Source organism: Petaurus breviceps, unplaced genomic scaffold (genome assembly GCF_028583685.1).
Source record: "Petaurus breviceps papuanus isolate PSGF00001 unplaced genomic scaffold, PetGlider_PUasm1.0 186, whole genome shotgun sequence".
Classification (NCBI taxonomy): Eukaryota; Metazoa; Chordata; class Mammalia; order Diprotodontia; family Petauridae; genus Petaurus; species Petaurus breviceps.
In genome coordinates, this window is record NW_027185798.1 from 27,443,124 (window position 1) to 27,465,757 (window position 22,634).

The 22,634-nt window shown below is 40.1% G+C and overlaps 1 protein-coding gene across 2 annotated transcripts; it reads left to right on the forward strand.

Annotated features, from left to right (window-relative positions):
* The first annotated feature begins 1,352 nt into the window (after window positions 1-1,352).
* On the forward strand, window positions 1,353-9,483 carry LOC138162595 (C-C motif chemokine 13-like). 2 transcript variants are annotated; one of them, XM_069089925.1, is made up of 4 exons: window positions 1,353-1,464; window positions 6,718-6,903; window positions 7,569-7,683; window positions 8,972-9,483. In XM_069089925.1, exons 2-4 carry the CDS (start codon window positions 6,828-6,830, stop codon window positions 9,141-9,143), a joined length of 363 nt encoding a protein of 120 aa, XP_068946026.1. In that variant the 5' UTR covers window positions 1,353-1,464; window positions 6,718-6,827; the 3' UTR covers window positions 9,144-9,483. The 2 variants fall into 2 exon arrangements, with proteins under 2 accessions (XP_068946026.1, XP_068946027.1); XM_069089926.1 differs by lacking the exon at window positions 1,353-1,464 and having other exon boundaries at window positions 6,672-6,903.
* Window positions 9,484-22,634: the final 13,151 nt, after the last annotated feature.

Here is a 22,634-nt window from a genome sequence, read left to right on the forward strand (position 1 = left end):
GCCATGCAAATCAATTATGGATCAAGATGGAGCTACAGTTGAGATGGGCCTGGCAGAGCATCAACCTTTGCCCTATATCCAGAGTATGCTGGTAAATGGTAATGGTAAAATGGTTAATGGTAAATCTACCAGCTTTCCAGAAACACATTACACACTTCTAAGTTTAATCTGTATTATTAATATTTTCTCCATCATTTTCTTAATTTTAAACAATCAATCAAACAAGAAATCATGTGCTGATCTGTAGCTTTTGCTTTCCAAAGGGTAAGTGCTCACATTGACATTGAAGAATCCAAGGCTCAGCACGAGTTGGCTCCAGCCCTCCCTTGCCTACTTCCCACTAGAAATGCAAATCACTGTGCTCCCTACAATAAATATTGGGATGAATGGTGGGAAGTGAAGTGATCAATCCACCTGCCTGTTATGCAGGGTTAAGAACTGAGTGGCCTTATGCCCAGTACAAGCTAGTTCAGTTTCACTTTCTTTGCTTACTCACTGATTTCAGAGGATTGAATTGTACCACCTGCTGCTGTAAGAATTTCTCATTTCTATAAAATCCAGGCACTCTTCAGCTGGATTGCACAATTGGTTCTTGGGCATGGTGTTGCTCTGGCCCTGGGACTTTCCCAGCTTCCTGTGATTATTCTAAGAAATAGAATCAACATGCCAAGCTGTCTGGTCAGAGAAAGTTTTTTTTTAATTATTTTGTTTGTTTAAAGAGCATTCTTAAAAATCCCAAATGGAGAGTAAGAATCAGATAACATATAGGTCTTTTAATTACTACTCCATACCAGAAAAGTCTTTGGCTGCATATTTTGTCAGCTTTCAAAGCATTGCAATGATAGAGAGCAGAGACTTCACAGATTGGTTCCAGAATAAGGTTCATTTGGCACGGAACATTCACCACAGATAAGCATAAAAAAAGGAAGATGACCCAGGAGAATGTAAGCTCTTGGAGTGCACAAATTGACCTGGAGTTAGGAAGACCTGAGTGACAATCTAGACTCGGACACTTACTAGCTGTAGGACCCTGGACAAATCACTTCCCTTCTGTCTGCCTCAGTATTCTCACCTGTAAGATGGAAATAAAAATGTCACCTAGCTCCCAGGGTGGCTGTGAGGATCAAGTAAGGTAGTATTGTTGAAATGCTTTATATATCTCAAAACACTATTATTAACATTATATTGTTACAATGATATTATATTATTAGCAATATTGATATAAATATATGAATGATCACAATTATTACCTTTTATCTTCTGCGTCTTGGTCAATTCCTTATGCATAGTAGACTTTCTACAGGGGCTTTCTCTTAGTTTAGTTGATTAGATATACAAAGATAACTGAGACTTTTACTGTAATATCTTCAAGTCTCTACAAGTCATGTGTTATTATTCCTGTCTTTCCACAAACCCTCCAATCCTGAGTATTTCTGGCCTTTGTCATATGCTCCTGTTTTGAAGGTAAGAGGTGAAAACTCAGAGTTCTTTTTCATTTTTAATTGGCATTCTTTTTGTAATTTGGAGCAATCTTTAGCATGGTTGTTGATGGTTCATATTTGTTCTTTTGAAAGCTATTTGTTAATTTCCCTTGTCCATTTATTGTCTGAGAAATTGCCTTTGGTCTTGTATATCCATAAAAATCCCTTCTATACATTTGATAGCAGAGCTTTATCAGATATTTGATGCAAAGATTTTTTTCATGCATTAATGAATTTTCAATGGAAAAAAATCTAGTTTCATTGCTTTCATTTGTGCAGAATTCTTGTAATGTTTTATAATCAAAATTGTCTTTAGTGAGCTACCTATTCTCTGATTTTGAATTTTTCCTCTAGCTATAGTTACAAAAGGTATTTTCTTTCTCCTCTTTTTCTGATATGATCTTGTATCTCTAGGTAACATATCCATTTGGACCCCACTGAAGTATAAAGTATAAAAATTGCCCTCTAAACCTAATTGCTGCCAAACCAATTTTCTCAGAAAATGTTATTGAATAAGGAGTCTTTCCCCCACTAGCTCATATGGTGTTTTCTGCTTATCTTCTGTTCCGCTGTTATAATTTTCTATTTTGCTTTTTAAATCATTACCAAATAGTTTGAATAAAGTTGTGATAATGTTACTTCCTCCATGGTTCCTCCATTTTCCCATAATTTAACTCAACATTCTTGCCTTTCTGTTTTTCATATTATTTTTTCTCATCCTATAAATGAAATCTTTGGTAGTTTAACTGGAATATAGATAACAAATTATATGAAAGGTATGACAACAGAGATAATTTCATGAGATAATTCTCATCATTAACATCAAGCTAGACAGAACAGAGAGGATATGTTCATTAACAGTGCTCACTATCAAGGAGAAAAAACTGGCTGATTTCATGACCAAAAACATAAAAAGAATTTTTAACTATTTCTTCTCTCAGAGACAAAGAAAGACAGAGACAGACAGTAAGATGTACAGAGACACAAACCCATACATACCCAGAGATACACAAAGAGAGTTATTCCCTAATACATAAATCATCAAAAGATATGAACAAATAGCCCTCAAAGAAGAACTACAAACTATTAACAACTATATAGAAGAATGTTTCCTTAAGAGAACTGCAAATCAAAACAAACTTATGGCTTCACATAACACATAGGAAATTGGCAAAGAACACAAAAGATGGAAATAGTGAATGTTGGAGGTGTTGATTGGCATATATACATATTACTAGTACATTGTTGGTGAAACAGTGAATTAATACAGCCACTATGAAAAACTACTTGGAATTACGGGAATAAAATGGCTAAATTTTCACACTGTTTGACCCAGAGATTCCTCTGTAAAGCTTATAACTGGAGGTCACTGATAGAAATACAACCAAATATAATATACACCAAATTACAGCAGCCACATCCAACTCTTCATAACTCCCCTTGGGGTTTTCTTAGCAAAGACATAGGATTGGTTTTCCATTTCCTCCTCCAGATCACTTTACAGATGAGGAAATTGAGGCAAAAAGAGTTAAGTGACTTGCCCAGAATCACAAAGCTAGTAAGTGTCTGAGGCTAGATTTTAATTCAGGAAAACTAATTTTCCTGACTCTAGGCTCTTCACTCTATGCACTATGGTGCCACCTAGCTGCCCAGCAGCATTTTATGTGGTAATAAAGAACTGGAAACAAAGTAGATGCCAACTATTGTGGAAAGACTGAACAAACTTTCATACATTAATATACTGTAAGAAACAACTAATTTAATGAATGCAATGAAGTATAGGAAGATCAACATGAACTGATGCAGAGAGAGGTAAGTAGAGCCAAGAAAACAGTATATAGAAGGACTACAATTATGTAAAGAAAAGAAACCAACCACAGAAGAGTTTTTAGAAATATCACAAACTTATAAAGAAAAAATTTGGCACCAAAGAAGAGATATGAAAATATACATCCCTCACAGATGTGGAACATTGTATATATTGTCATTTTTAAAAGGTATTGATTGGTTTTGACGATCTTTATTATCTTCTTTTCCTTTTGAAAACATTCTTTGTTTTAATGGATGACTCTCTCAAAGGGAGAAGGGAAACAAAGGGAACATAGGATAGAATTTAGATAATGTGAGAACAAAAGATATCAATAAAGCTTTATTAAAAAAAACTCATTATTCCTCCCCAAAGGAGCTCCAGTACTAAGGAAATATCAGAATTTAGATGGAACTCCTTAAAGCCACTGATTTATTTCACATTTCATGAACTCTGGAACACGTGAAGCTACATTAGCAAAGTAGTTTTTGTTCCTTCCATTAATATAGCTTACCCAGCAGCCAATTCTACCCCTCTATAAAATGGTGACCACCAACTACTGCACTCTCCCACAGAAACTTGCCTGAAAAGCAATCAAACATCATCCTATAGAGTCCAAGAGAAATAAAAAATACAGTGAAATGGTAGCCCCCAAGGGTGGGAATGAGCAACATCTGTCAGTGGCAGCCATGTTTGCTAAACACTTGAGAATATTCCCTGACACCAAAGGAAAGGGCAACTGAAACAGCAGACATTTCTAAGAGCAATCAGTCAGCATTCAATAATGCTGTTGCAGCTGCTGAGGCTGATATGACAATGATTTTTTAAAAAATCATCAAGTGAGAGCCTAGGGAAGGCTCTACTAATTGTACATGGCTTAGAATCTGCTTTTGTTATGGTTCTACCAAACACAGAAATAAAAATTTTCATCTATGAAATCCACAAATCACATGACCAAAGAAAGTCAAAGTTGCAAAGAACCTTTAGATTTCTCTTGTCCAACAGTCCCACCAAATTCAATGTTCTTTATATTACACAATGATGTCTTTTAAGTAAGGCAAAGTGTTGTAAGAAAATAGAATGAGAATAAGGGGTGGGGAGCAGTGAGGTAATGTAGGTTTTATGGAAATGGTGTTGGATTTGGAGTCAGATAACTGGGTCTGAAATCCCAGTTTTGTCACAAACCTCTTGTGTGACCTTGAAAAGTCACTTACATTTTCTGGTTTTTATCTGATTGTTCTATAAAATGGAGAGGGAGTAGAACTGGGAGAGCCTTAAACCTGTAATCTATGATGCCATAACATGAGTGTAATGAGAAATATAATATGAGAAATGTACATTACAACCAGACAGAGGAGGCCATTGAATGACAACAGACATTGATATTTTATTTGGTAAGGATTGGGAAACCACTGAACATTTACAAGTAAAATGACATGATCAGAGACAGAATTTGAGCAATAGAAGGAAAAACCAGTCAAGGGAATTTACTGAAGAGGAGATTGATGGAGAGGCAAGTGAAATGGACAAGGGGGGATGAAATAAGGTGGTTACATCAGGAGCTAAAAAGGGGTTATGCAAGACAAATTGCTGTGATAGAATTGAGAGGACTGCTTGAATATCAGTGATGAGGGTGAAGGAAGAAGGATGGTGATGCTATCAACAGAAATAAAGAAGTTAGAAGGGGGCAGCTAGGTGGTGCAGTAAATGGAGCACTGGCCTTCACGTCAGAAGGACCTGAGTTCAAATCCAACCTCAGACACTTAACACTTCACTTACTAGCCATGTGACCTTGGGCAAGTCACTTAACCCCAACTGCCCTGCCTTCTTCCCTCAAAAAAAAAAAAAAAGCAAAAAGAAGTTAGAAGAAGAAAATTTGGAAAAGGGAGTCAGAGATGAGGTTACTTTGTGATATGTTGATTTACTGGGGCGGGGTGGGGGAAGGGGGCAATCTAGTTGGATAGCCAGAAGGTCATTTGAGAATACGGACCTGGAACTCTGCGGAGAAACAGAGGGTTCGATATAAGCCTTTATGAATTATCTGCACGGAGGTAAAAGCTGAAGAATAGACGAGGTCATTGAGAGTAGCACTGAGAAGAGCTCTTACACTCTTTTATGTTCTGGACCCTTTAGAAGCCCAGGGAAGCCGATGGACCCTTGCTCAGAATGCTGTTTTTATTGTTTTTACATGGAACCAGGAAATAAGATATACAGACAATGGGCTATAGAAATCCATCTTTCCCTACTAGAAAGTTAGGGTGGGGCTGATGGGGGGATATAAGAGGGGGCAGATTGGGGGAAGGGGTATTCAGTATGCTTGCCATCTTGGGGTGGGGGTAGGGGAGAGATGGAGAGGAAATTTGAAACTCAAAATCTTGGGGAAATGAATGCTGAAAACTAAAAATAAAGAAATTTTTTTTAAAAGAATGTTTTAAAGTTTAGCTATAATAGTCAAGGAATTCTATATGGAGAAAATGAGACTTAGACCCAGCCTTCAAATCTGTTAGAGTGCTAATAGGTAAAAAAAAAAAAAAAAGAAGAAAAGGATGCAGAAGGAGGAATCAGCCTAAGTAAAACTGTGAAGGGGTGAAAGAGCATATAGCATTTAGGGGACAGCAAAGAAACATATCCAAGGCACTGTTAGTGTGGTTGACCCTATGCATGCTACTGCAGAATCTCTTCTGTATCATCCCAGTTGGAATCCCAGGTCCATTGGAGAAAGAAAGGTCCCATTCTTCTACTGTCTTATTATTGTCCATTAGCCTGGCAATCCTAAAAGACTGATGGTTATTTTATTTCTTTTTTTATTATTATTTTAGCAAATAGTATTTCATGTTTTTCCCCCATATACTTGTAAAAGTAGTTTTCAACATTCATTTTTTATAAGATTTTTAGTTCCAAATTTTTCTGCTTCCTTCCCACCTCACCTCCTCAAGACAGCAAGCAATCTGATATAGGCTATACACATGCAATCATGTTAAACATATTTCCACATGAAGGACTTATAATTATTTTAACAGAAGCCAGAATCCTTCCCAAGGAGGGTCTCCTATTTCCTTCACCCAGAGGTTTCTGACTTCTTCTCCAACATTGGGCAGGAGCAGAAAGATCCCCAAATCTGTACAGACCTCTTTCTGACCTTGGTTTCCCTTCCTTCCTTTTCTGAGGAAGAGCTTTGATTTTAGAAGAAGCTAGGCCTCCTAGAATAGCTCTGGGAGCTCACTTCCTGAAGTCATCTTGGGTAGGGCTCTTTCCACCCATGACCCTATCATCTTGGTCCCAACTTGGAAATCATGCATAGCTCAAAACCACAGCTTCCCTCTCTTACTTCCTGGCAAAGTCCCCCGATCCATACTGTGTGGTCAGCAGATTTTGGAGTCTCTTCACCATTGACAGCCCTAAAGATACCTCCCCTCCTTGTCCCTCCAGAGCCCTCTCCTCCCTTTAAAAGGAGGAAAAGAGAGCCAAATGATCAGAAAGGCAGACAGAACCTTGGAAGCTTCTGACCATCATCCCAAGTCTTCCTTCCTGACTGAACCATGAAGATCTTTGGGACTCTTCTGCCCATGGTCCTCCTCACTGCTTACTGCCTCTATCAGGTCTATGCCACACCAGGTAAGTGTCCTTGGTCCTCCCTCCCAGTCTCCCATGAGATACATGCCCTCACCTTGTTTTTGCTAACTATCAGAAAGACCTCAGACTTCATGGAATCCTTTGAAACAGAGAGCCAGAAAATTACCTGCTTAAGGAAACAGATAATTAATGGCCAAGCTTGAACTAGACCGAAGACTCCTGACTCTTAGCCCAAAGTTCTTCCTATCACATCATATTAAACTGAGTATGGCTTCCACCCCAGGACCCTCCCCTGCCACGAGGGGCAACCCTCTCAAAGAGAAAGCCTCTGATCTACAGAGAAGGTACTTCTAGAGCTGAGCTCTAGGAACTTTCACATTTCATAGGTGGAGCAACAAAGACAGACTTGCACTAGGTATGAATCATGTCCCACCTAGACCCTTAGTGCAGTATTCTCATCCTTGCCCTGGTACTCACTCTTGTCCTTGGATCTGAAGCAGAGGGAGAAGAGAGGCAGGGCTCAGAATAGTGAATGAAGGGTTTCTCTTCCCCTGAATGCCCTTTCTTCAATAATTCACCCTTAGGGGAAAAAATAAAGCATCCTAAACATTTCTCAGAGGGAGAGAGGGAACAAATATGCATTCAGAACCCATAATGTATCCAATGCTCTACTAAATGCTTTACAAATATTGTCTCAATTGATTCAGATGGCGTCTATACTCCAGAAAACTGCTGCTTTGCATTTACCAGCAGGAAGATCCCCTTGAAACTTCTGGTCAGCTATAAGAACACCAGCAGCATATGCTCCAAGGAAGCAGTAATGTAAGTGAATGTAATCTAAGGACATTGTAATTCCAGTATCGCACTGACTACACACGAGGGGAGAAAGGAGTTGGAACAACAGCTGAATCAGTCTTTGGCACGTAGGGAAGTGAAAATAAAGATGATTTAGGACTTAATTTGAGCATAAGACTTAGTTATAATACTCTTCCATGTAATTCATTGTATTGATAAAAATAAAAAGGAATATGGAACACTATCTACTGACAGCAAATCCGAGATAAGAGCAGAATACTAGAACCATGGAACACAGGAACTGGAAGGGTATGCAGAGGATAACTCCCTAGTATAACCTCCTCATTTTACAGATGAGGAAAGTGAGGCCCATGATGGGTAAGAGACTTATCCAAAGCCTCACAGCCATTTGGTGGGAGAGCCCAGTTTCTTGACTCTTGGTTTGGTGTTCTTTCAGAAAGATCAGTCGTATTTGAGTGGTAGAACAGAAGGAATACTGGCTTTGGCCTCAGAGGATCTGGGTTCCAATTTCAGCTCTGATGCTTAATATCTGTGTGACAATGGAACTTCTGTGGGTCTCAGTTTCCTCCAGTTTGGATAAGATGACCTCTAAGGTCCCTTTTGGTTCTAGGTCCATGACCTCTTCTCCCATGGAAGTAAACATCCCACTTTGTCTTTGAGTCACTGTGAGCAAATCATTTCCAGTCTCTGAGCTTCACTTTGCCCCTCTGAAAAATGAGCAATGATCATCATTGAGGTCTCTTTCCACTCTAACATTCCATAGAACGATAATTCTATCATTCCGTACAAAGAGTTCCAAAAGACAACTCTAGGATTTATTGATTTAAAATGCAGAAAAGACAGGGAAGAACAAAAAGATTCTTGGACTCACAGCTGGAATGAGAGGACGTGCAAGTGAACAGTGGTAGCTGGTAGAGAAAGAGGGGCAACACAAAGGGCTGAAGGGTACAGTCCTCTAACCTTTGCTTGGGTTCTTTCCTTCAATCCCCAACCATTCACTCCAGGTCAATGCGTGAATGATCTCAGTTACTACTCATCATCCCATCTTCCCCACCTATTTCCCACTCGTAAGGATATTTTTATAAACTATCCCAAGAACCAGGATAGCTCGACCAGGAATGGGCATCAGATTCTCCTGAAAGCAGCTTCTGATGCACCTCCTTCTCCTATCCCAGTTTTGGAGAGGGTCAAGATTGGAGTGGTGAGCGGGTTTAGGGTAGGATGATTCAACCACATTGGCTAAATTCACAAAGATCCTCACCAAAGGCTCTTATCAAATCTCTTCCTTCCACAGCTTTGTGACCAAAGGTGGCCTCAACATTTGTGCTAACACAAAGGATCAGTGGGTCCAGGATCTTGTGAAGAAACTAGACAATATGAAAGCCAAGCCCATGAAGCCCATGAAGGTCCTAACCACTACCTCTTATCCCAATGTGACTTCACCCCAAAGTAGGAGTGAAGAATAATTTATTTCCCTCCGGTTTTTCATAGCTGCTCTCTGAGACATTTATTATAATTTAAATATGTTTGTTCTTATTTAGAGTTGTTGTTGTTTAATTTAAAATGCTGTAAATATTTGTGCCTTTATTTTTATTTATTTTTCTTTGTAACCAACCTTTGGGCAAGTCAGTGGGCCTTAGCCAACTCACTTCAAAATGGGGGAAATTCTTCTTCTCCCTATCTTGAGGTAAAATTACAAGAATCTGTTTGAATGATGCTGGAATTGTCTGGAAAAATATTATTATGGAAAAGGAGATTGCACTATGATGATTTAATTACCATAAAAATATAGTTTCATTTGTAAAACGTGGCAACTGTATTTCTTGTGTGTGTGTGTGTCTGTGTGTGTGTGTAATGAATAACCCATTATAGGATGGTTCTGAGATGAAGGGGTGGAGGGGAGAACAGGCACTAGGAGAATAAAGAAGTGTATTTGGTAGAATTTGGTTTTTTTGAAGCTGTCTCAATTTCAGAGCAGCCAGATATGACCAGGATAAAAGTCATACTGCCAAAGGGGTCTATTATACCTAGATATTAAGAAATCCTTCCTTAGACATTGTGAAAAAAATTAAAAGTCATAATGTGAAATGATAACAGATAAGAGCTTTGTTCTACTTGATTGTGAAATTTTGTTATGCCCTTAGGATCCTGTATCCTGTTTACTGAAACAGGAGGCAGTTTTTCTTCAGATATTTGACCTATTTAATTATTCTGGGAAATTCACATTCCTGAACTACCTTAACATCAGCCTTAAATTAAAGTCATTTCACTGTTAAAGTAAATGGACTATTGGTTTTAGAATTTTGCCCTTCCAAAGCTAAGAGGAATGAAATCAATCAAAAGTCAGTAATGAGCAAACATTTGTTACGCTCCTATACAGGGCACTGGGGATCCACATAGTAAAGTGTGACAGTCCCTGCTCTCAAGGAGTTTAAATGCTACCAGGGATGCACAGGTTTATCAATGTGACCTTTTGGAAGAAATAAACCTTGAGTTGGGGCTTGGATGAAGGGTTCCTAGGGTTCCAAGGGTTCCAAGAAATGGAGCTGAAGGAAACCATTCTTAGCATGGGGGGAGAGGGCATCCTATGCTAATGTATGGAAGGGGGAGATGGTTATATATGGGGAAAAAATAAATCAATTTTGTTGGAGGGTAGAGTATATGACATGTATGTACATTACATACATCATATGTGATCAACTTGGAAAGATAAGTTTGAGATAGACTTTGACAGACTTTATCAATAAAGGAGGTATTTATACTTTTCCTAAAGGCAATGGGAAGCCATCGCAACTTCTTAAGTGTAAGGATGACATGGCTAGTCCTGTAACGTAGGAATATCATTATGGGAACTGTGAGGAGGGAAGGGGGAGAGGAGAATAAATATTTTTTTATATATATATACATGTATTTGAATATTTGATTTTAAAACTATTAATTCCAGATTCATTCCCTTCCTCCCCTGCCACCCACCCCCACTGGGGAGACAAGCAGTTCAGTATAGGTTGTACATGTTCGGCTAATGCAAAACAATAACATAGTAGATGTATTGTAGAAGACTGACTATATTTCCCTCCCTCCTATCCCACATCCCACTTGTTCTGTTCTCTACTTTGATCCTGTCCCTTTTCAAAAGTGGGTGCTTCCAACTTCCCTCCCCCCCAGCCTGCCCTCCCTTCCATCATCCCCCCTCACATCCCCTTCCCCCCTATTCTCCTGGAGGGTGAGATCCCCTATTTAGTGTGTATTTCCCTCCCTCCTCAAGCCAGATTCAATAGGAATAAGGTTGACCCATTCCCTTTTGCCTTCCTATTCTTCCCCTCCATTGTAACCATTTTCCCTTGTCTCTTCTGTATGAGATAGTTGCCCCACTCTGTCTCTCCCCATCTCCTCTCATTATATTCCTCTCACCTCTTAATTTCACCTTTTAAGTATCATCCTTTCCTGTTAAATTGGTCCTGTGCCCTCTATCTATGTATACCTGTAAACATATATACACACATTCACATATGTATTCATATGCCCGCATACCCTCATATAAAGATATATATATATATATATATATTTCTAAACCCTTCAACTACTGAGAAAAGTTTCATAAGTTACAATTATTGTTTTTCCATGTAGGAAAGTTAATAGTTCAACTTTGGCCAGGTGGCTCAGCAAGCAAGAACACCGGCCCCAGTGCCGGGACGACCCGGATTAAATCTGGGCCCAGACACCCAGCACCACACCCAGAAACAACAACCGGCCATGCAACCCCGAGCAAGCCACTCAACCCCAATTGCTCCAAAAAAAAAAAATAGTTCAACTTTGATAAGTTCCTTATGATTTCTTTTCCCTGTTTACCTTCTCATGCTTCTCTTGCTTCTTTTATCTGAATGTCAAATTTTCTATTCAACTCTGGTTTTTTCAGCAAGAATGCTTGAAAGTCCTGTATTCCACTGAATGACCATATTTTCCCCTGAAACATGATACTCAGTTTTGCTGGGTAGGTGACTCTTGGTTTTAATCCCAGCTCCCTTGACCTCCGGAATATCACATTCCAGGCCCTTCGATCCCTCAGTGTAGAGGCTGCCAGATCCTGGGTTATCCTGATTGTGTTTCCACAATATTCAAATTGTTTCTTCTTGGCTGCTTGTAATATTCTCTCCTTAATCTGGGAATTCTGGAACCTGGCTATAATATTCCTAGGAGTTTTCTTTTTGGGATCTTTTTCAGGAGGTGATCGGTGTATTCTTTCAACCTCTATTTTGCCCTCTCGTTCTAAAACATCAGGGCAGTTTTCTTTGAGAACTTCCTGGAGGATGCTTTCCAGGCTCTTACTTTGGTCATGGCTCTCAGGCAGTCCAATAATTTTTAAATTATCTCTCCTGGATCTATTTTCCAGGTCAGTGGTTTTTCCCATGAGATATTTCACATTGCCTTCTATTCTTTCATTTGTTTGGATCTGTTTAACAGCATCTTGATTTCTCATAAAGTCATTAGCTTCCATTTGCTCCAGTCTAATTCTGAAGCCATGATTCTCCTCAGTGAGCTTTTGAGATTCTTTTTCCATCTGGCAAATTCGACTTTTTAAGGCATTCTTCTCCTCATTGCCTTTTTGAGCCTCCTTTGCCATTTGAGTCAGTCTGTTTTTTAAGGTATTATTTTCTTCAGTCAGGCTGTTGACTCTCATTTCATAATTTTCTTGCATTGTTCTCATTTCTCTTCCCAATTTTTCCTCCACTTCTCTTATCTGCTTCTTAAGGTCCTCTATGGCCTGTAACCAGCTTGTATTTTCCTTTGAAGGTGCAGGAGTTCTGACTTCACTGATTTCATCCTGTTCCATGCCTTGCTCCTTCTTATCCCCAAAATAGGAGTGTAATGTTGGAGTCTTCTGTCTGCTTTGTTTCCTTTGCCTGCTCATTTTGCCACTCAATGATTTGACTTTTGGGCTTTTTGCCACAGTAGGACTCTGCCACCAGACAGGGGAGTTTTCGTCCCAAACGCTGGGGTTTTCTCAGCTGCCGGAGGTATTAGATGGGTGCCCTCTCTGAGGTCTTCACAAGCTCTGGCAAGCTGGACACACACCCCAGGACCTCCACCCTAGACTGCAATCCAGATCCAAGCAGGTTAAAGCAAGAGCGATTACCCCTCAGACTGGTGCTTGGTCCCCCTACACTCTGCAGGCCAGGAGCTGAAGCCGCCACATGGCGCTGGCAGGCTGTGCCAGCGGCTCAGCGGTTTCTCGCCCCGGGGATAAAAGCCATGCACTCCCACTTACTGGGTCCCAAAGTCCAGAATGCACTGGCCTCTCACCTTGTCCTTCGCATCTATGTATTGATAAATCTGGAAACGGCCACAGCTGCTGCTGATCTGGAGTCCCTCTGGCTGGCGGCTGGTCAGGCCCGCCCTGGGGCTAAAGCTTCCATGCGGTGCTAGGCTCGGCTCCCAGAGCGTTGGGCTGGCCGATTCCTGCCGGCCTGCCGGACTGTTCTCAGCGGGAGGTTAGCTTCTCTGTGTCATTTTGTGGTTTCTGCAGCTCCAAAGTTTGTTTAGAGTCCCCTTTTTACATGGATTGGGGAGGGTGGAAGCCAGAGCCGCGGGAGGGTCATGCTTCTACTCCGCCATCTTGGCTCCGCCCCCCGAGAATAAATATTTATAAAGCACCTACTTTTGCCAGGTACTATTCTAAGTGATTTAACAAATATCCCATCAGTGGTATTTATAATCTCTACCCTTGCATGGAGATTTCATTGGAGATGGAAGAGACTTAAGGCAGAGACACCAATTAGGCCAACTATTAAGTAATCCCGAAGTAATGAGGTGGGCATAGTGTGAGTAGAGAAATGTGAAGGAAATGTAATCAAGATTTGATAATGTGGAATGAGACAGACTGAAGAGTCAAGAGTCATTCTTCAGTCATGAACTTAGAAGAATGGTGGTCTACTTAAAAGAAATGAAGGAGTTGGGAAGAAGGGAAGGCTCAGGGAGATGATGAGGAGCTGTCTTCAACATGTTAAGTTTGAGGTGCCTGTGGGACATCTGAATGTAAATGCCCATTGGATAGAGTTGGAGAAAAGGTATTGGATCTCAGAAGAGAGATGAGAGGATGTAAAATGGAGTTCAGGAACAGGCTGCCCTGTCCCTTAAATTTATCCTTCACTGCCATCTTTTGGTGCTGATTATTTCTCTCCATCCTACCACATATGCACATACACACACATATGTCCCGTGTAGGGGGAGGAGGGGCATTTTTGCAGAGGCAGGAAAGTACTAATTGCCAAACAAAATGCCATCAATAATATTTTACTTGAGGGCTGCAGTCCCCAGACCATGGTCCCTCAGAGGGCCTTTGGAGTTCAGTGTTCTAATCACTCTTCTTTTTCCTCCTTCCCACACAGACTCTAGATCCATTATCTAAGCATAGGTCAAACAATCACAGGATGACTCTGGGTTGGACTAGATGGTTGTGGACACCCCTTTTGATCACTTCCATGAGCTCCATCTTCTTAGGGGTAGATTCCCTATCAGAAAGCATCCCTGTGGGGAAAAAATGGGATAAGTTTATGAGCATGCATTATCCTTACTTTTATCATAGAGACAGTATAGCATCAGGAATAGGGAACTAAGCTTGGAGCAGGGAAGATGGCAAGTCACTTAAGCCCTCAGAGTTATAGTAGGATAGATTTAGAACTATAAAGTACCTTAAAGGCCATTGTCTCTGACTCCTTCCCCCACCCTCTTTAAAAAAAAATGTTTGTTTATGTTTTTCAATATTTACTTCCACAAGATTTTGAGTTATAAATTTTCTCCCCCTCCCTCCCCTCTTCCTTCCCCAAGACAGCATGCAATCTGATATAGGCTCTGCATATATACTCATATTAAACAAATTTTCACATTAGTCATGTAGAGAAAAAATTAGAGCTAATGACAGAAACCATAAGATAGAAGAAACAAAATGAAAACAAACAAACAAAAACCAAGAAAGCAAATAGTATGCTTCAATCTGCATTCAGACTCCAGATCTTCTTCTGCATGTGGATAGCACTTTCTATCACGAGTCTTTTGAAGCTGTCTCAGATCCTTGCATTGCTGAGAAGAGCTAAGTCTAACAAAGTTAGTTATTGCACAATGTTGCTGTTACTGCATATAATGTTCTCCTGGTTCTGCTCACTTCACTCAGCATCAGTTTGTGTAGGTCTTTCCAGGTTTTTCTGAAGTCCACCTGATTCCTTTTTTTTTTTTTTAAGCAATCGGGGTTAAGCAACTTGCTCAAGGTTACACGGCCAGTTATTTCTGGGTGTGGTGCTAAGTGTCTGAGCCCAGATTTGATCCAGGTTATCCCAACACTGGAACCGGTGCTCTTACTCACTGAGCCACCTGGCTGCCCCACACCTGATTCCTTTTTACAGATGAAGAAACTGAGGGTCAAAGTGACAACTCTATAAATTGCAGAAAAGCTCCCAATCAGCATTAGTTGAAGGACAATCCTCATCTAGCTGTATGTTTATCAATAGGGAGATTAGATTATTGACTCCATCTGAAAGAATCCCAGGAAAGAAGTGTCAGGATAAAAATCATACATTCGGATCTAGGAGATATTTCACAGATGAAGACGTTATGGTCTAAAGGTGAGAACTGTCTCCCCTAAGATCACATGTGCTGTAAGGGACTGAGTTGGAATTTGAAGCCACATCTTCTGATTCCAAATCTATTGCTATTGCCACTAAACCAGTATCATCAATCTATGAGTTATTTTACTTATTATAATGATCTCAGGGCATTTGGAGGGTGGGCGTAAAGTGGCAAGAATAAGAGAACCAGACCCAGCAAAATAAGTCAAGTATGCTCCTCAAATTGAGTCTTATCCAGAGCCAACAGAAAATGAACATTTATTAAGCATTTACCATGGACCAGGCACTGTGCTAAGTATTTTAAAATCTCTCCTATAATCCTCAGAATAACCCGTCAATGTAGGTACTGTTATTATGCCCATTTTATAGTTGAGGAAACTGAGGTAGACAGAGATTAGGTGACTTGCTCAGGGTGATACATTTAGGAAGTATGTGAGACTGAACTCTAGACCAAGTGCTCTATCCACTACTCCACTGAGTTCCTTCCAGTTCCTTCAATATCTCTCTGTATGTCATCTGTTAATTTTTCTTATTGCCCTTCTCTAGACCCTCTCTAGCTTAAAAGTGATGTTACTAAACCATTGCTCCTAGAAATGAGCCCAGTACTACAGAGGTGTTCGAAACAGTCCAGGGTTTCTTCAGTCAGACTCATCTCCTTATTCCTGGAAGTCATGCTTCTTTTAATGCAATTTAAGAGTCTTAGACTATGGTTCTTAGATAAGACTAATGGACAGGGATCAGCTAAATGATATCAGAAGGTAGTCCTCCAGGGCTCCTGCCTCCTCTTCTTCTCCTTCCTCTTCCTCCTCTTTCTCCACTCCTCCCATTAATCCAATGCTAAGCACATCCAGACTTCCCTTAGTAGCAAATACAACTTTGGGGGATTTTAGTATTTAAAAAAGGAAAGGGGTGGCGAAGAAGCTTTTGTTCCACGATAATTTGCTAATAGAGGTTTAATTGTAAGAGGTAGATCCTGATTAGAGACAGTGTATTTTGGCATTAAGAAGTATAATCATTTAACAAGCCTGTTTATATCCACAAAGCACATACTTAGGAGCATAATAGAGGAAGTTGGAACTATAATAGGGAGATCAGAAAGATTAAGTTTAGATACACGCAAATAAACGGTGCCCAAACTGCAAGAGCTCTTTGAAGAGAAGGCTGAGTCAGAGATTAAGCTGATGATAATGGTTGGTCTTAAGCAGGTGAAAACTTCCTGGAGGAAAGTGAGATGGTTCATGGAGCATGATTTTATGAGAGAGGAAGAGAGACAGATAAAGAGACAGAGAGACAGAGACAAGAGACAGAGACAAAGAGACAGAGAGAGACAGAGACAGGGAAGGGGAGTTATATTTGACATTGGAGATTTCTAGACAACAGAGCACTTTTACACCTACGAGAAAAAAATATAAATGCTATCACAGTGCCTAGCATAATAGATCCTTAATAATTATGACCTCCAATCTACTTTGGAAAAGGGAGTCAGAACTATCTACCCATTTTTCAGATGGGGAAAACAAGGCACAAGACACTTATGTAAGTGATTTGCCCAAGGTAACATAAATAAGTGGGAACTGAATGCAGGTTCTCTGACTTCAGGGCTTCTTTTCACTGTACTATTATCACGTCTATTAACCTGGTGCTTGTTGACGGAGCTGTAAATTTGCACCTAGCAAACACTAGTGCCCTTCTTGCCCCCAGAACTGTGAACCAGGGCCCTGCCCCCTTGTGACTGACCACCAGCCTCCTCTCCACTCTAGAACTTTGAACCACAACCACATATTGGCAATAAGAGTTGCCAATCAGTACCAACTGTACCCAGGGTCAACAACAAGTCCCTCTAATCTTTTATTTTTTCTGGCCAGCTGTGAAACCCCCTTACTGCCTCTGGGCTGAGAGCTCCCAAAGCTGCTGCTGCTGCTGCTGTGGCCACATTTGCTTCTACTGCATGTACATGCTCCAAACATGCTCCACCGTGGTGATACAGACTTCTCTTGAAGACCTCCTAAGCTCTGCCACTCCAAAATTCAATTTGAGGCATTATTTTAAAGTTGCTTAGAGGGAAATGTTGAGAAAGTTCAACTGGGTTGCTGCCTCTAATCGTCATATTGGTTCCAGCCACACTACTTTCTTTTTTTATTTTATTTTTTTACTTTTTGGAGGGGGAAAAGCTGGGCAATTGGGGTTAAGTGACTTGCTCAAGGTCACAGGGCCAGTAAGTGTTAAGTGTCTGAGGCCGGATTTGAACTCAGGTCCTCCTGACTCCAGGGCCAGTGCTCTATTCACTGTGCCACCTAGCTGCCCCACCCCCTACTACCTTCTAAACTTGTCATACAAGTGAACCTCTATCTGAGGACTCAGGTCTCCTGGATCTCCCTCATCCCTGAGGAAACTTGGCTCCTTAAGGTCAAAGATAAGCTGTACCCAAATTCTAATTGTCTAACTCCTTTCTCCTGTTATCATCAGCTCTCAAGGATTCAATTGCCATCTCCACGCAGATGATTTTCTGATCTATGTCAAGTCTTGATCTCCTTTGTGAGTTTCAGTTCTGCATCAGCAGCTGCCCATTGGATATTTCAAATTGGACATGTCTTGGAGACATCAACATTTCCAAAACAGAACTTATTTTTCCCCCAAAGCTCAGCTCACTTTTAAACCCCCTTATGATTACATGGATGCCACCATCTTTTCAGTCATCTAGATTCAAAACTTATGTATTATCCTCAACTCCTCTCTTTCGCTCACTCCACATGGTCAGTCTTATGATTCCAATCTTCTAAACAGTGCTCGAAAATGTCCCCTTCTCTCCATTCACACAGCTACCACTTAAGTTCAGTGGATCATGACTTCCTGTCTCAAGCCTTTCTCTATTATACCAATCCAATCTCTAAAGAGCTGCCAAAGTGATTTTCCTCATGCATATCTTATTATGCCACCCTCTCCTATTCAGCAAACTCCTATGGCTCCCTATTCCCTCTAAGATCAAATATAAAATCCTTTCATAACCAACCTACCTTTTTAGCCTTCTTATACATTAGTCCTCTCCTAGACAGAACTTTATGATCCAGCATACTTGTTGTTCCAACACTTTACTTGATCTCCTGTCTCCACACCTGGAGTGTATTCTCTCCTAATTTCTACTTCTTAGAATCTCTGGATTTCTTGAAGAACCAACTCAAGTAACATTTTCTTCATGAAGCTTTTCCTAGTCCTTGCCCATACCACCACCTAATTGCTAAATAGCCCTATATTAATTTTGAATGTGTTCTCTATATAGTTATATAGAGAACACATTCAAAATTACAATATGATATATGTAATACGGTATTATATAATAATATAATATTATGTGATGTGATATGATACTATCTAACCTAATCTAAATCTTGTCTCCCGTATAGGAGAATACAATTTCCTCGAGGGCAGGGATTATTCCACTTCTGTCACAGTATCCACTGTTTGGTGCTTGGCATATCATAAGAACCTAATAAATGTTTGTTCCTAGATTGATTGAATGATCATCGCTGTCTCTTGCTACCCTATTCTCACCCACTTAAGTCTTTCCATTCCAGACTTTTTTCCACACAATCTATGCCACAAGGTCACAATTTCTAGGATTTTTAACAAATAAAGAATGAATAAATTCATCCAGAAATGTATGACTGGGAAAAGAAAATGGGCTGTTAACATGACAATAGAAAGGGTTCAATCCACCTACCAACAGGTATTTATTAAGTGCTATAAAGTGTGCTAAACACTGGGGATACAAGCAAAAACAGTCCCTGTGCTCAAGGAGTTTAATTCTAATGGATCAAGCAATGAGCAGGCGGTGTGTTCTGCTGGTATCCTTGTAGTGTTAGGAGAGAATGATGAAGCCTTGCATATTGGGTGGATACCTTATGATGAACTTAGAGAAAGGCACAGATAAGAATTGCTGATAAAGAAAAGGCTGTTATCTTAATCACTGAAAGGAACACCCACGCCCATGAGATCACCCATTAATTTGAATAATTATAAGGGAAAAGAAACTGTACACTCTCAGAAATACTATACCATGAGTATTTTTTTTTAATCTACTCATTAGCACCCAAGCTTTGTAACCTAATCCTTGACTAGTTTCCAAAACCTGGATCTGTCTATCTTGTTTCCATCTAGGTTGACACCTTCTAACTGCCTCTTGGGCCCTACTGACAATGGCTTCTATCTTGGAAAACTCTTTGGCTACTTTGGGGATTTGCTTCTACAGGACTCTCTGAATTGGTTCATTCCTCTAATCCTGGGCTCACTCTCAGTCAATCAGGAAGCCTTCTGAGTAAATAATGAGTTTGTAAATGTTCCACTTGTGTATCATTATGGAACAGGATTATAAATTCATAGGTCTGGGGCAGGAAGGGACCTCAGAAACCATCTATCCCAACCCTCTCACAGTTGAGGAAACATAGCCAGAGAAGAGAGATAAGTGATTTCCTCTAAGTCACACAAGTACTAAGTGGCAGAGCTGGGATTCAAAGTTAGGTTAACCTAATCCAAATTATGTTCTTTCCACTGTTCAACATCCCTTCCTTACACTACTTAGTTACTCCTTTTTTTTTTAATATCTTATTTTTTTAGTTTACAGCATTCATTTCCACAAGATTTTGAGTTACAAATTTTCTCCCTACCCACCACTCCAAATTAGCAATCCCACTGAATATCCCCTCCCCCAATCTGCTCTCTCCCATATCTTCCCCCATACCCCTCCGATTTTCCAGTAGAGCATGGTGGATCTCTATGCCCCAGTGCCTGCATATTTTATTTCCCAGTTGCATGTAAAGTAATAGTAATAATAGTATATATATATATTTGATTTTAAATCTTTGAATTCCAGATTCTTTCCCTTCCTCCCTTTGTCACCCACCCTTACTGGGAAGACAAGCAATTCAATAAAAGTTGTACATGTGTAGTTACTCAAAACATTTCCATAGTGGATATATTGTGAAAGACTGACTATATTTCACTCCATCCTATCCCACCTCCCACTTGTTCTATTCTCTACTTTGATCCTGTCCCTTTTCAAAAGTGGGTGCTTCCAACTTCCCTCCCCCCCAGCCTGCCCTCCCTCCTATTATCCCCCCTCTCATCCCCTTCCCCCTACTCTCCTATAGGGTGAGATACCTATAGTGGGTATGTCATTCCCTCCCTAAGCCAAATTCAATGAGAATAAGGTTGACTCATTCCCTTTTGCCTTCCTGCTCTTCCCCTCCATTTTTACAGTTTTTCCTTGCTTCTTCTATATGAGATAATTTACCCCATTCTGTCTCTCCCCATCTCCTCTCATTATATTCCTCTGTCACCTCTTAATTTCACATTTTAAGTATCATCCCTTCCTATTCAATTGGTCCTGTGCCCTCTGTCTATGTATACCTGTACATATATATGTATATATATATATATATATATACACACACACACACACATACTCACATATGTACTCATACACCAATATGCCCTCCTATATAGACATGTATATGTATGTATACATGTATATATATGTACATTTATATTCCCTTCAACTATTCTCATACTGAGAAAAGTTTCATAAGTTACAATTATCATTTTTCCATGTAGGAATATAAATAGTTGAACTTTGATAAGTTCCTTATGATTTCTTTTCCCTGTTTACTTTCTCATGCTTCTCTTGCTTCTTGTATCTGAATGTCAAATTTTCTGTTCAACTCTGGTTTTTTCATCAAGAATTCTTGAAAGTCCTCTATTCCACTGAATGACATATTTTCCCCTGAAACATGATACTTAGTTTTGCTGGGTAGGTGATTCTTAGTTTTAATCCCAATTCCTTTGACCTCTGGAATGTTATATTCCAAGCCCTTCGATCCCTCAGTGTAGAAGCTGCCACATCCTGTGTTATTCTGATTGTGTTTCCAGAGTATTGAAATTGTTTCTTCCTGGCTGCTTGTAATATTTTCTCCTTGATCTGGGAACTCTGGAATTTGGCTAAAACATTCCTAGGAGTTTTCTTTTTGGGATCTTTTCCAGGAAGTGATCAGTGGATTCTTACAATCTCTATTTTGCCCTCTGGTTCTAAAACATCAGGGCAATTTTCCTTGAGAATTTCTTGAAGGATGATTTCTAGGTTCTTTTTTTGATCATGACTTTCAGGTAGTCCAACAATTTTTAGATTGTCTCTCCTGGATCTATTTTCCAGGTCAGTGGTTTTTCAAATGAGATATTTCACATTGCCTTCTATTTTTTTCATTTGTTTGGATCTGTTTAATAGTATCTTGATTTCTCATGAAGTCACTAGCTTCCATTTGCTCCAATCTAATTCTGAAGGAATGATTCTCTTCAGTGAGCTTTTTTTTTTTTAAAGCAATTGGGGTTAAGTAACTGCCCAAGGTTACATGGCCAGTTTTTTTTTGTGGGGGTGTTAAGTATCTGAGGCTGGAATGGATCCTGGGTCCTCCCAACTCCGAGGCCAGTGCTCTTACTCACTGTGCCACCTAGCCACCCCACTTCAGTGAGCTTTTGAGATTCCTTTTCCATCTGGCAAATTCAGCTTTTTAAGACATTGTTCTCCTCATTGCCTTTTTGAGCCTCTTTTACCATCTGAATTAGTCTATTTTTTAAGGTGTTATTTTCTACAGTCAGGTTGTTGACTTTCATTTCATAATTTTCTTGCATCATTTTCATTTCTATTCCCAATTTTTCTTCTACATCTCTTATTTGGTTTTCAAAATCCTTTTTAAGCTCCTCCATGGCTTGTAACCAGCTCATATTTTTCTTGGAAGCTTTTGGTGCAGAAATTCTGACTTCCCTGTCTTCCTTCTGTTCTATGCTTTGATCCTTTTAGTCCCCAAAATAGGAGTCTAACGTCTAATTTCTCTGTTTGCTTTGCTTCCTTTGCTTGCCCATGCAGCCATATAATTACCTGACTTTTGACTCTTTTGCCACAGCAGAACTATGCTACCAGAAAGGGGTGCTTTATCTCAATCACTGGGGTTTTTGCAGCTGCTAGAGCTATTAGTTGGGCACCCTCTGTGAAGCTTCAACACTCTGGCAAACTGTTCATGCATCCCAGGACCTCCAGCCTAGACAGCGATCCAGATCCAAGCAGGTTAGAGCAAGAGCTATTACCAAGACCCTATTACCCTCAGACTGGTCGCTTGGTCCCCCTACAATCTGAAGGCCAGGAGCTCTGAAGTAGCATGGCTGCAGAGCCTCAGCTGCTTCTTGCCCTGGGGGCAAAGGTCAGATATCACTCCAGAACTCCCTGTTCCCTCAAAGTCTACACTGACCTCTCACTTTGTCTTTGGCATGTACGGGTTAATAATTCTGGAAACT

Coding starts and splice junctions, on each gene's coding strand:
- LOC138162595 (XM_069089925.1), top strand. CDS start 6,828: ATGAAGATCTTTGGGACTCTTCTGCCCATGGTCCTCCTCACTGCTTAC. Junction 6,904..7,568: donor TCAGGTCTATGCCACACCAG/GTAAGTGTCCTT, acceptor CAATTGATTCAG/ATGGCGTCTATACTCCAGAA. Junction 7,684..8,971: donor TGCTCCAAGGAAGCAGTAAT/GTAAGTGAATGT, acceptor TTCCTTCCACAG/CTTTGTGACCAAAGGTGGCC.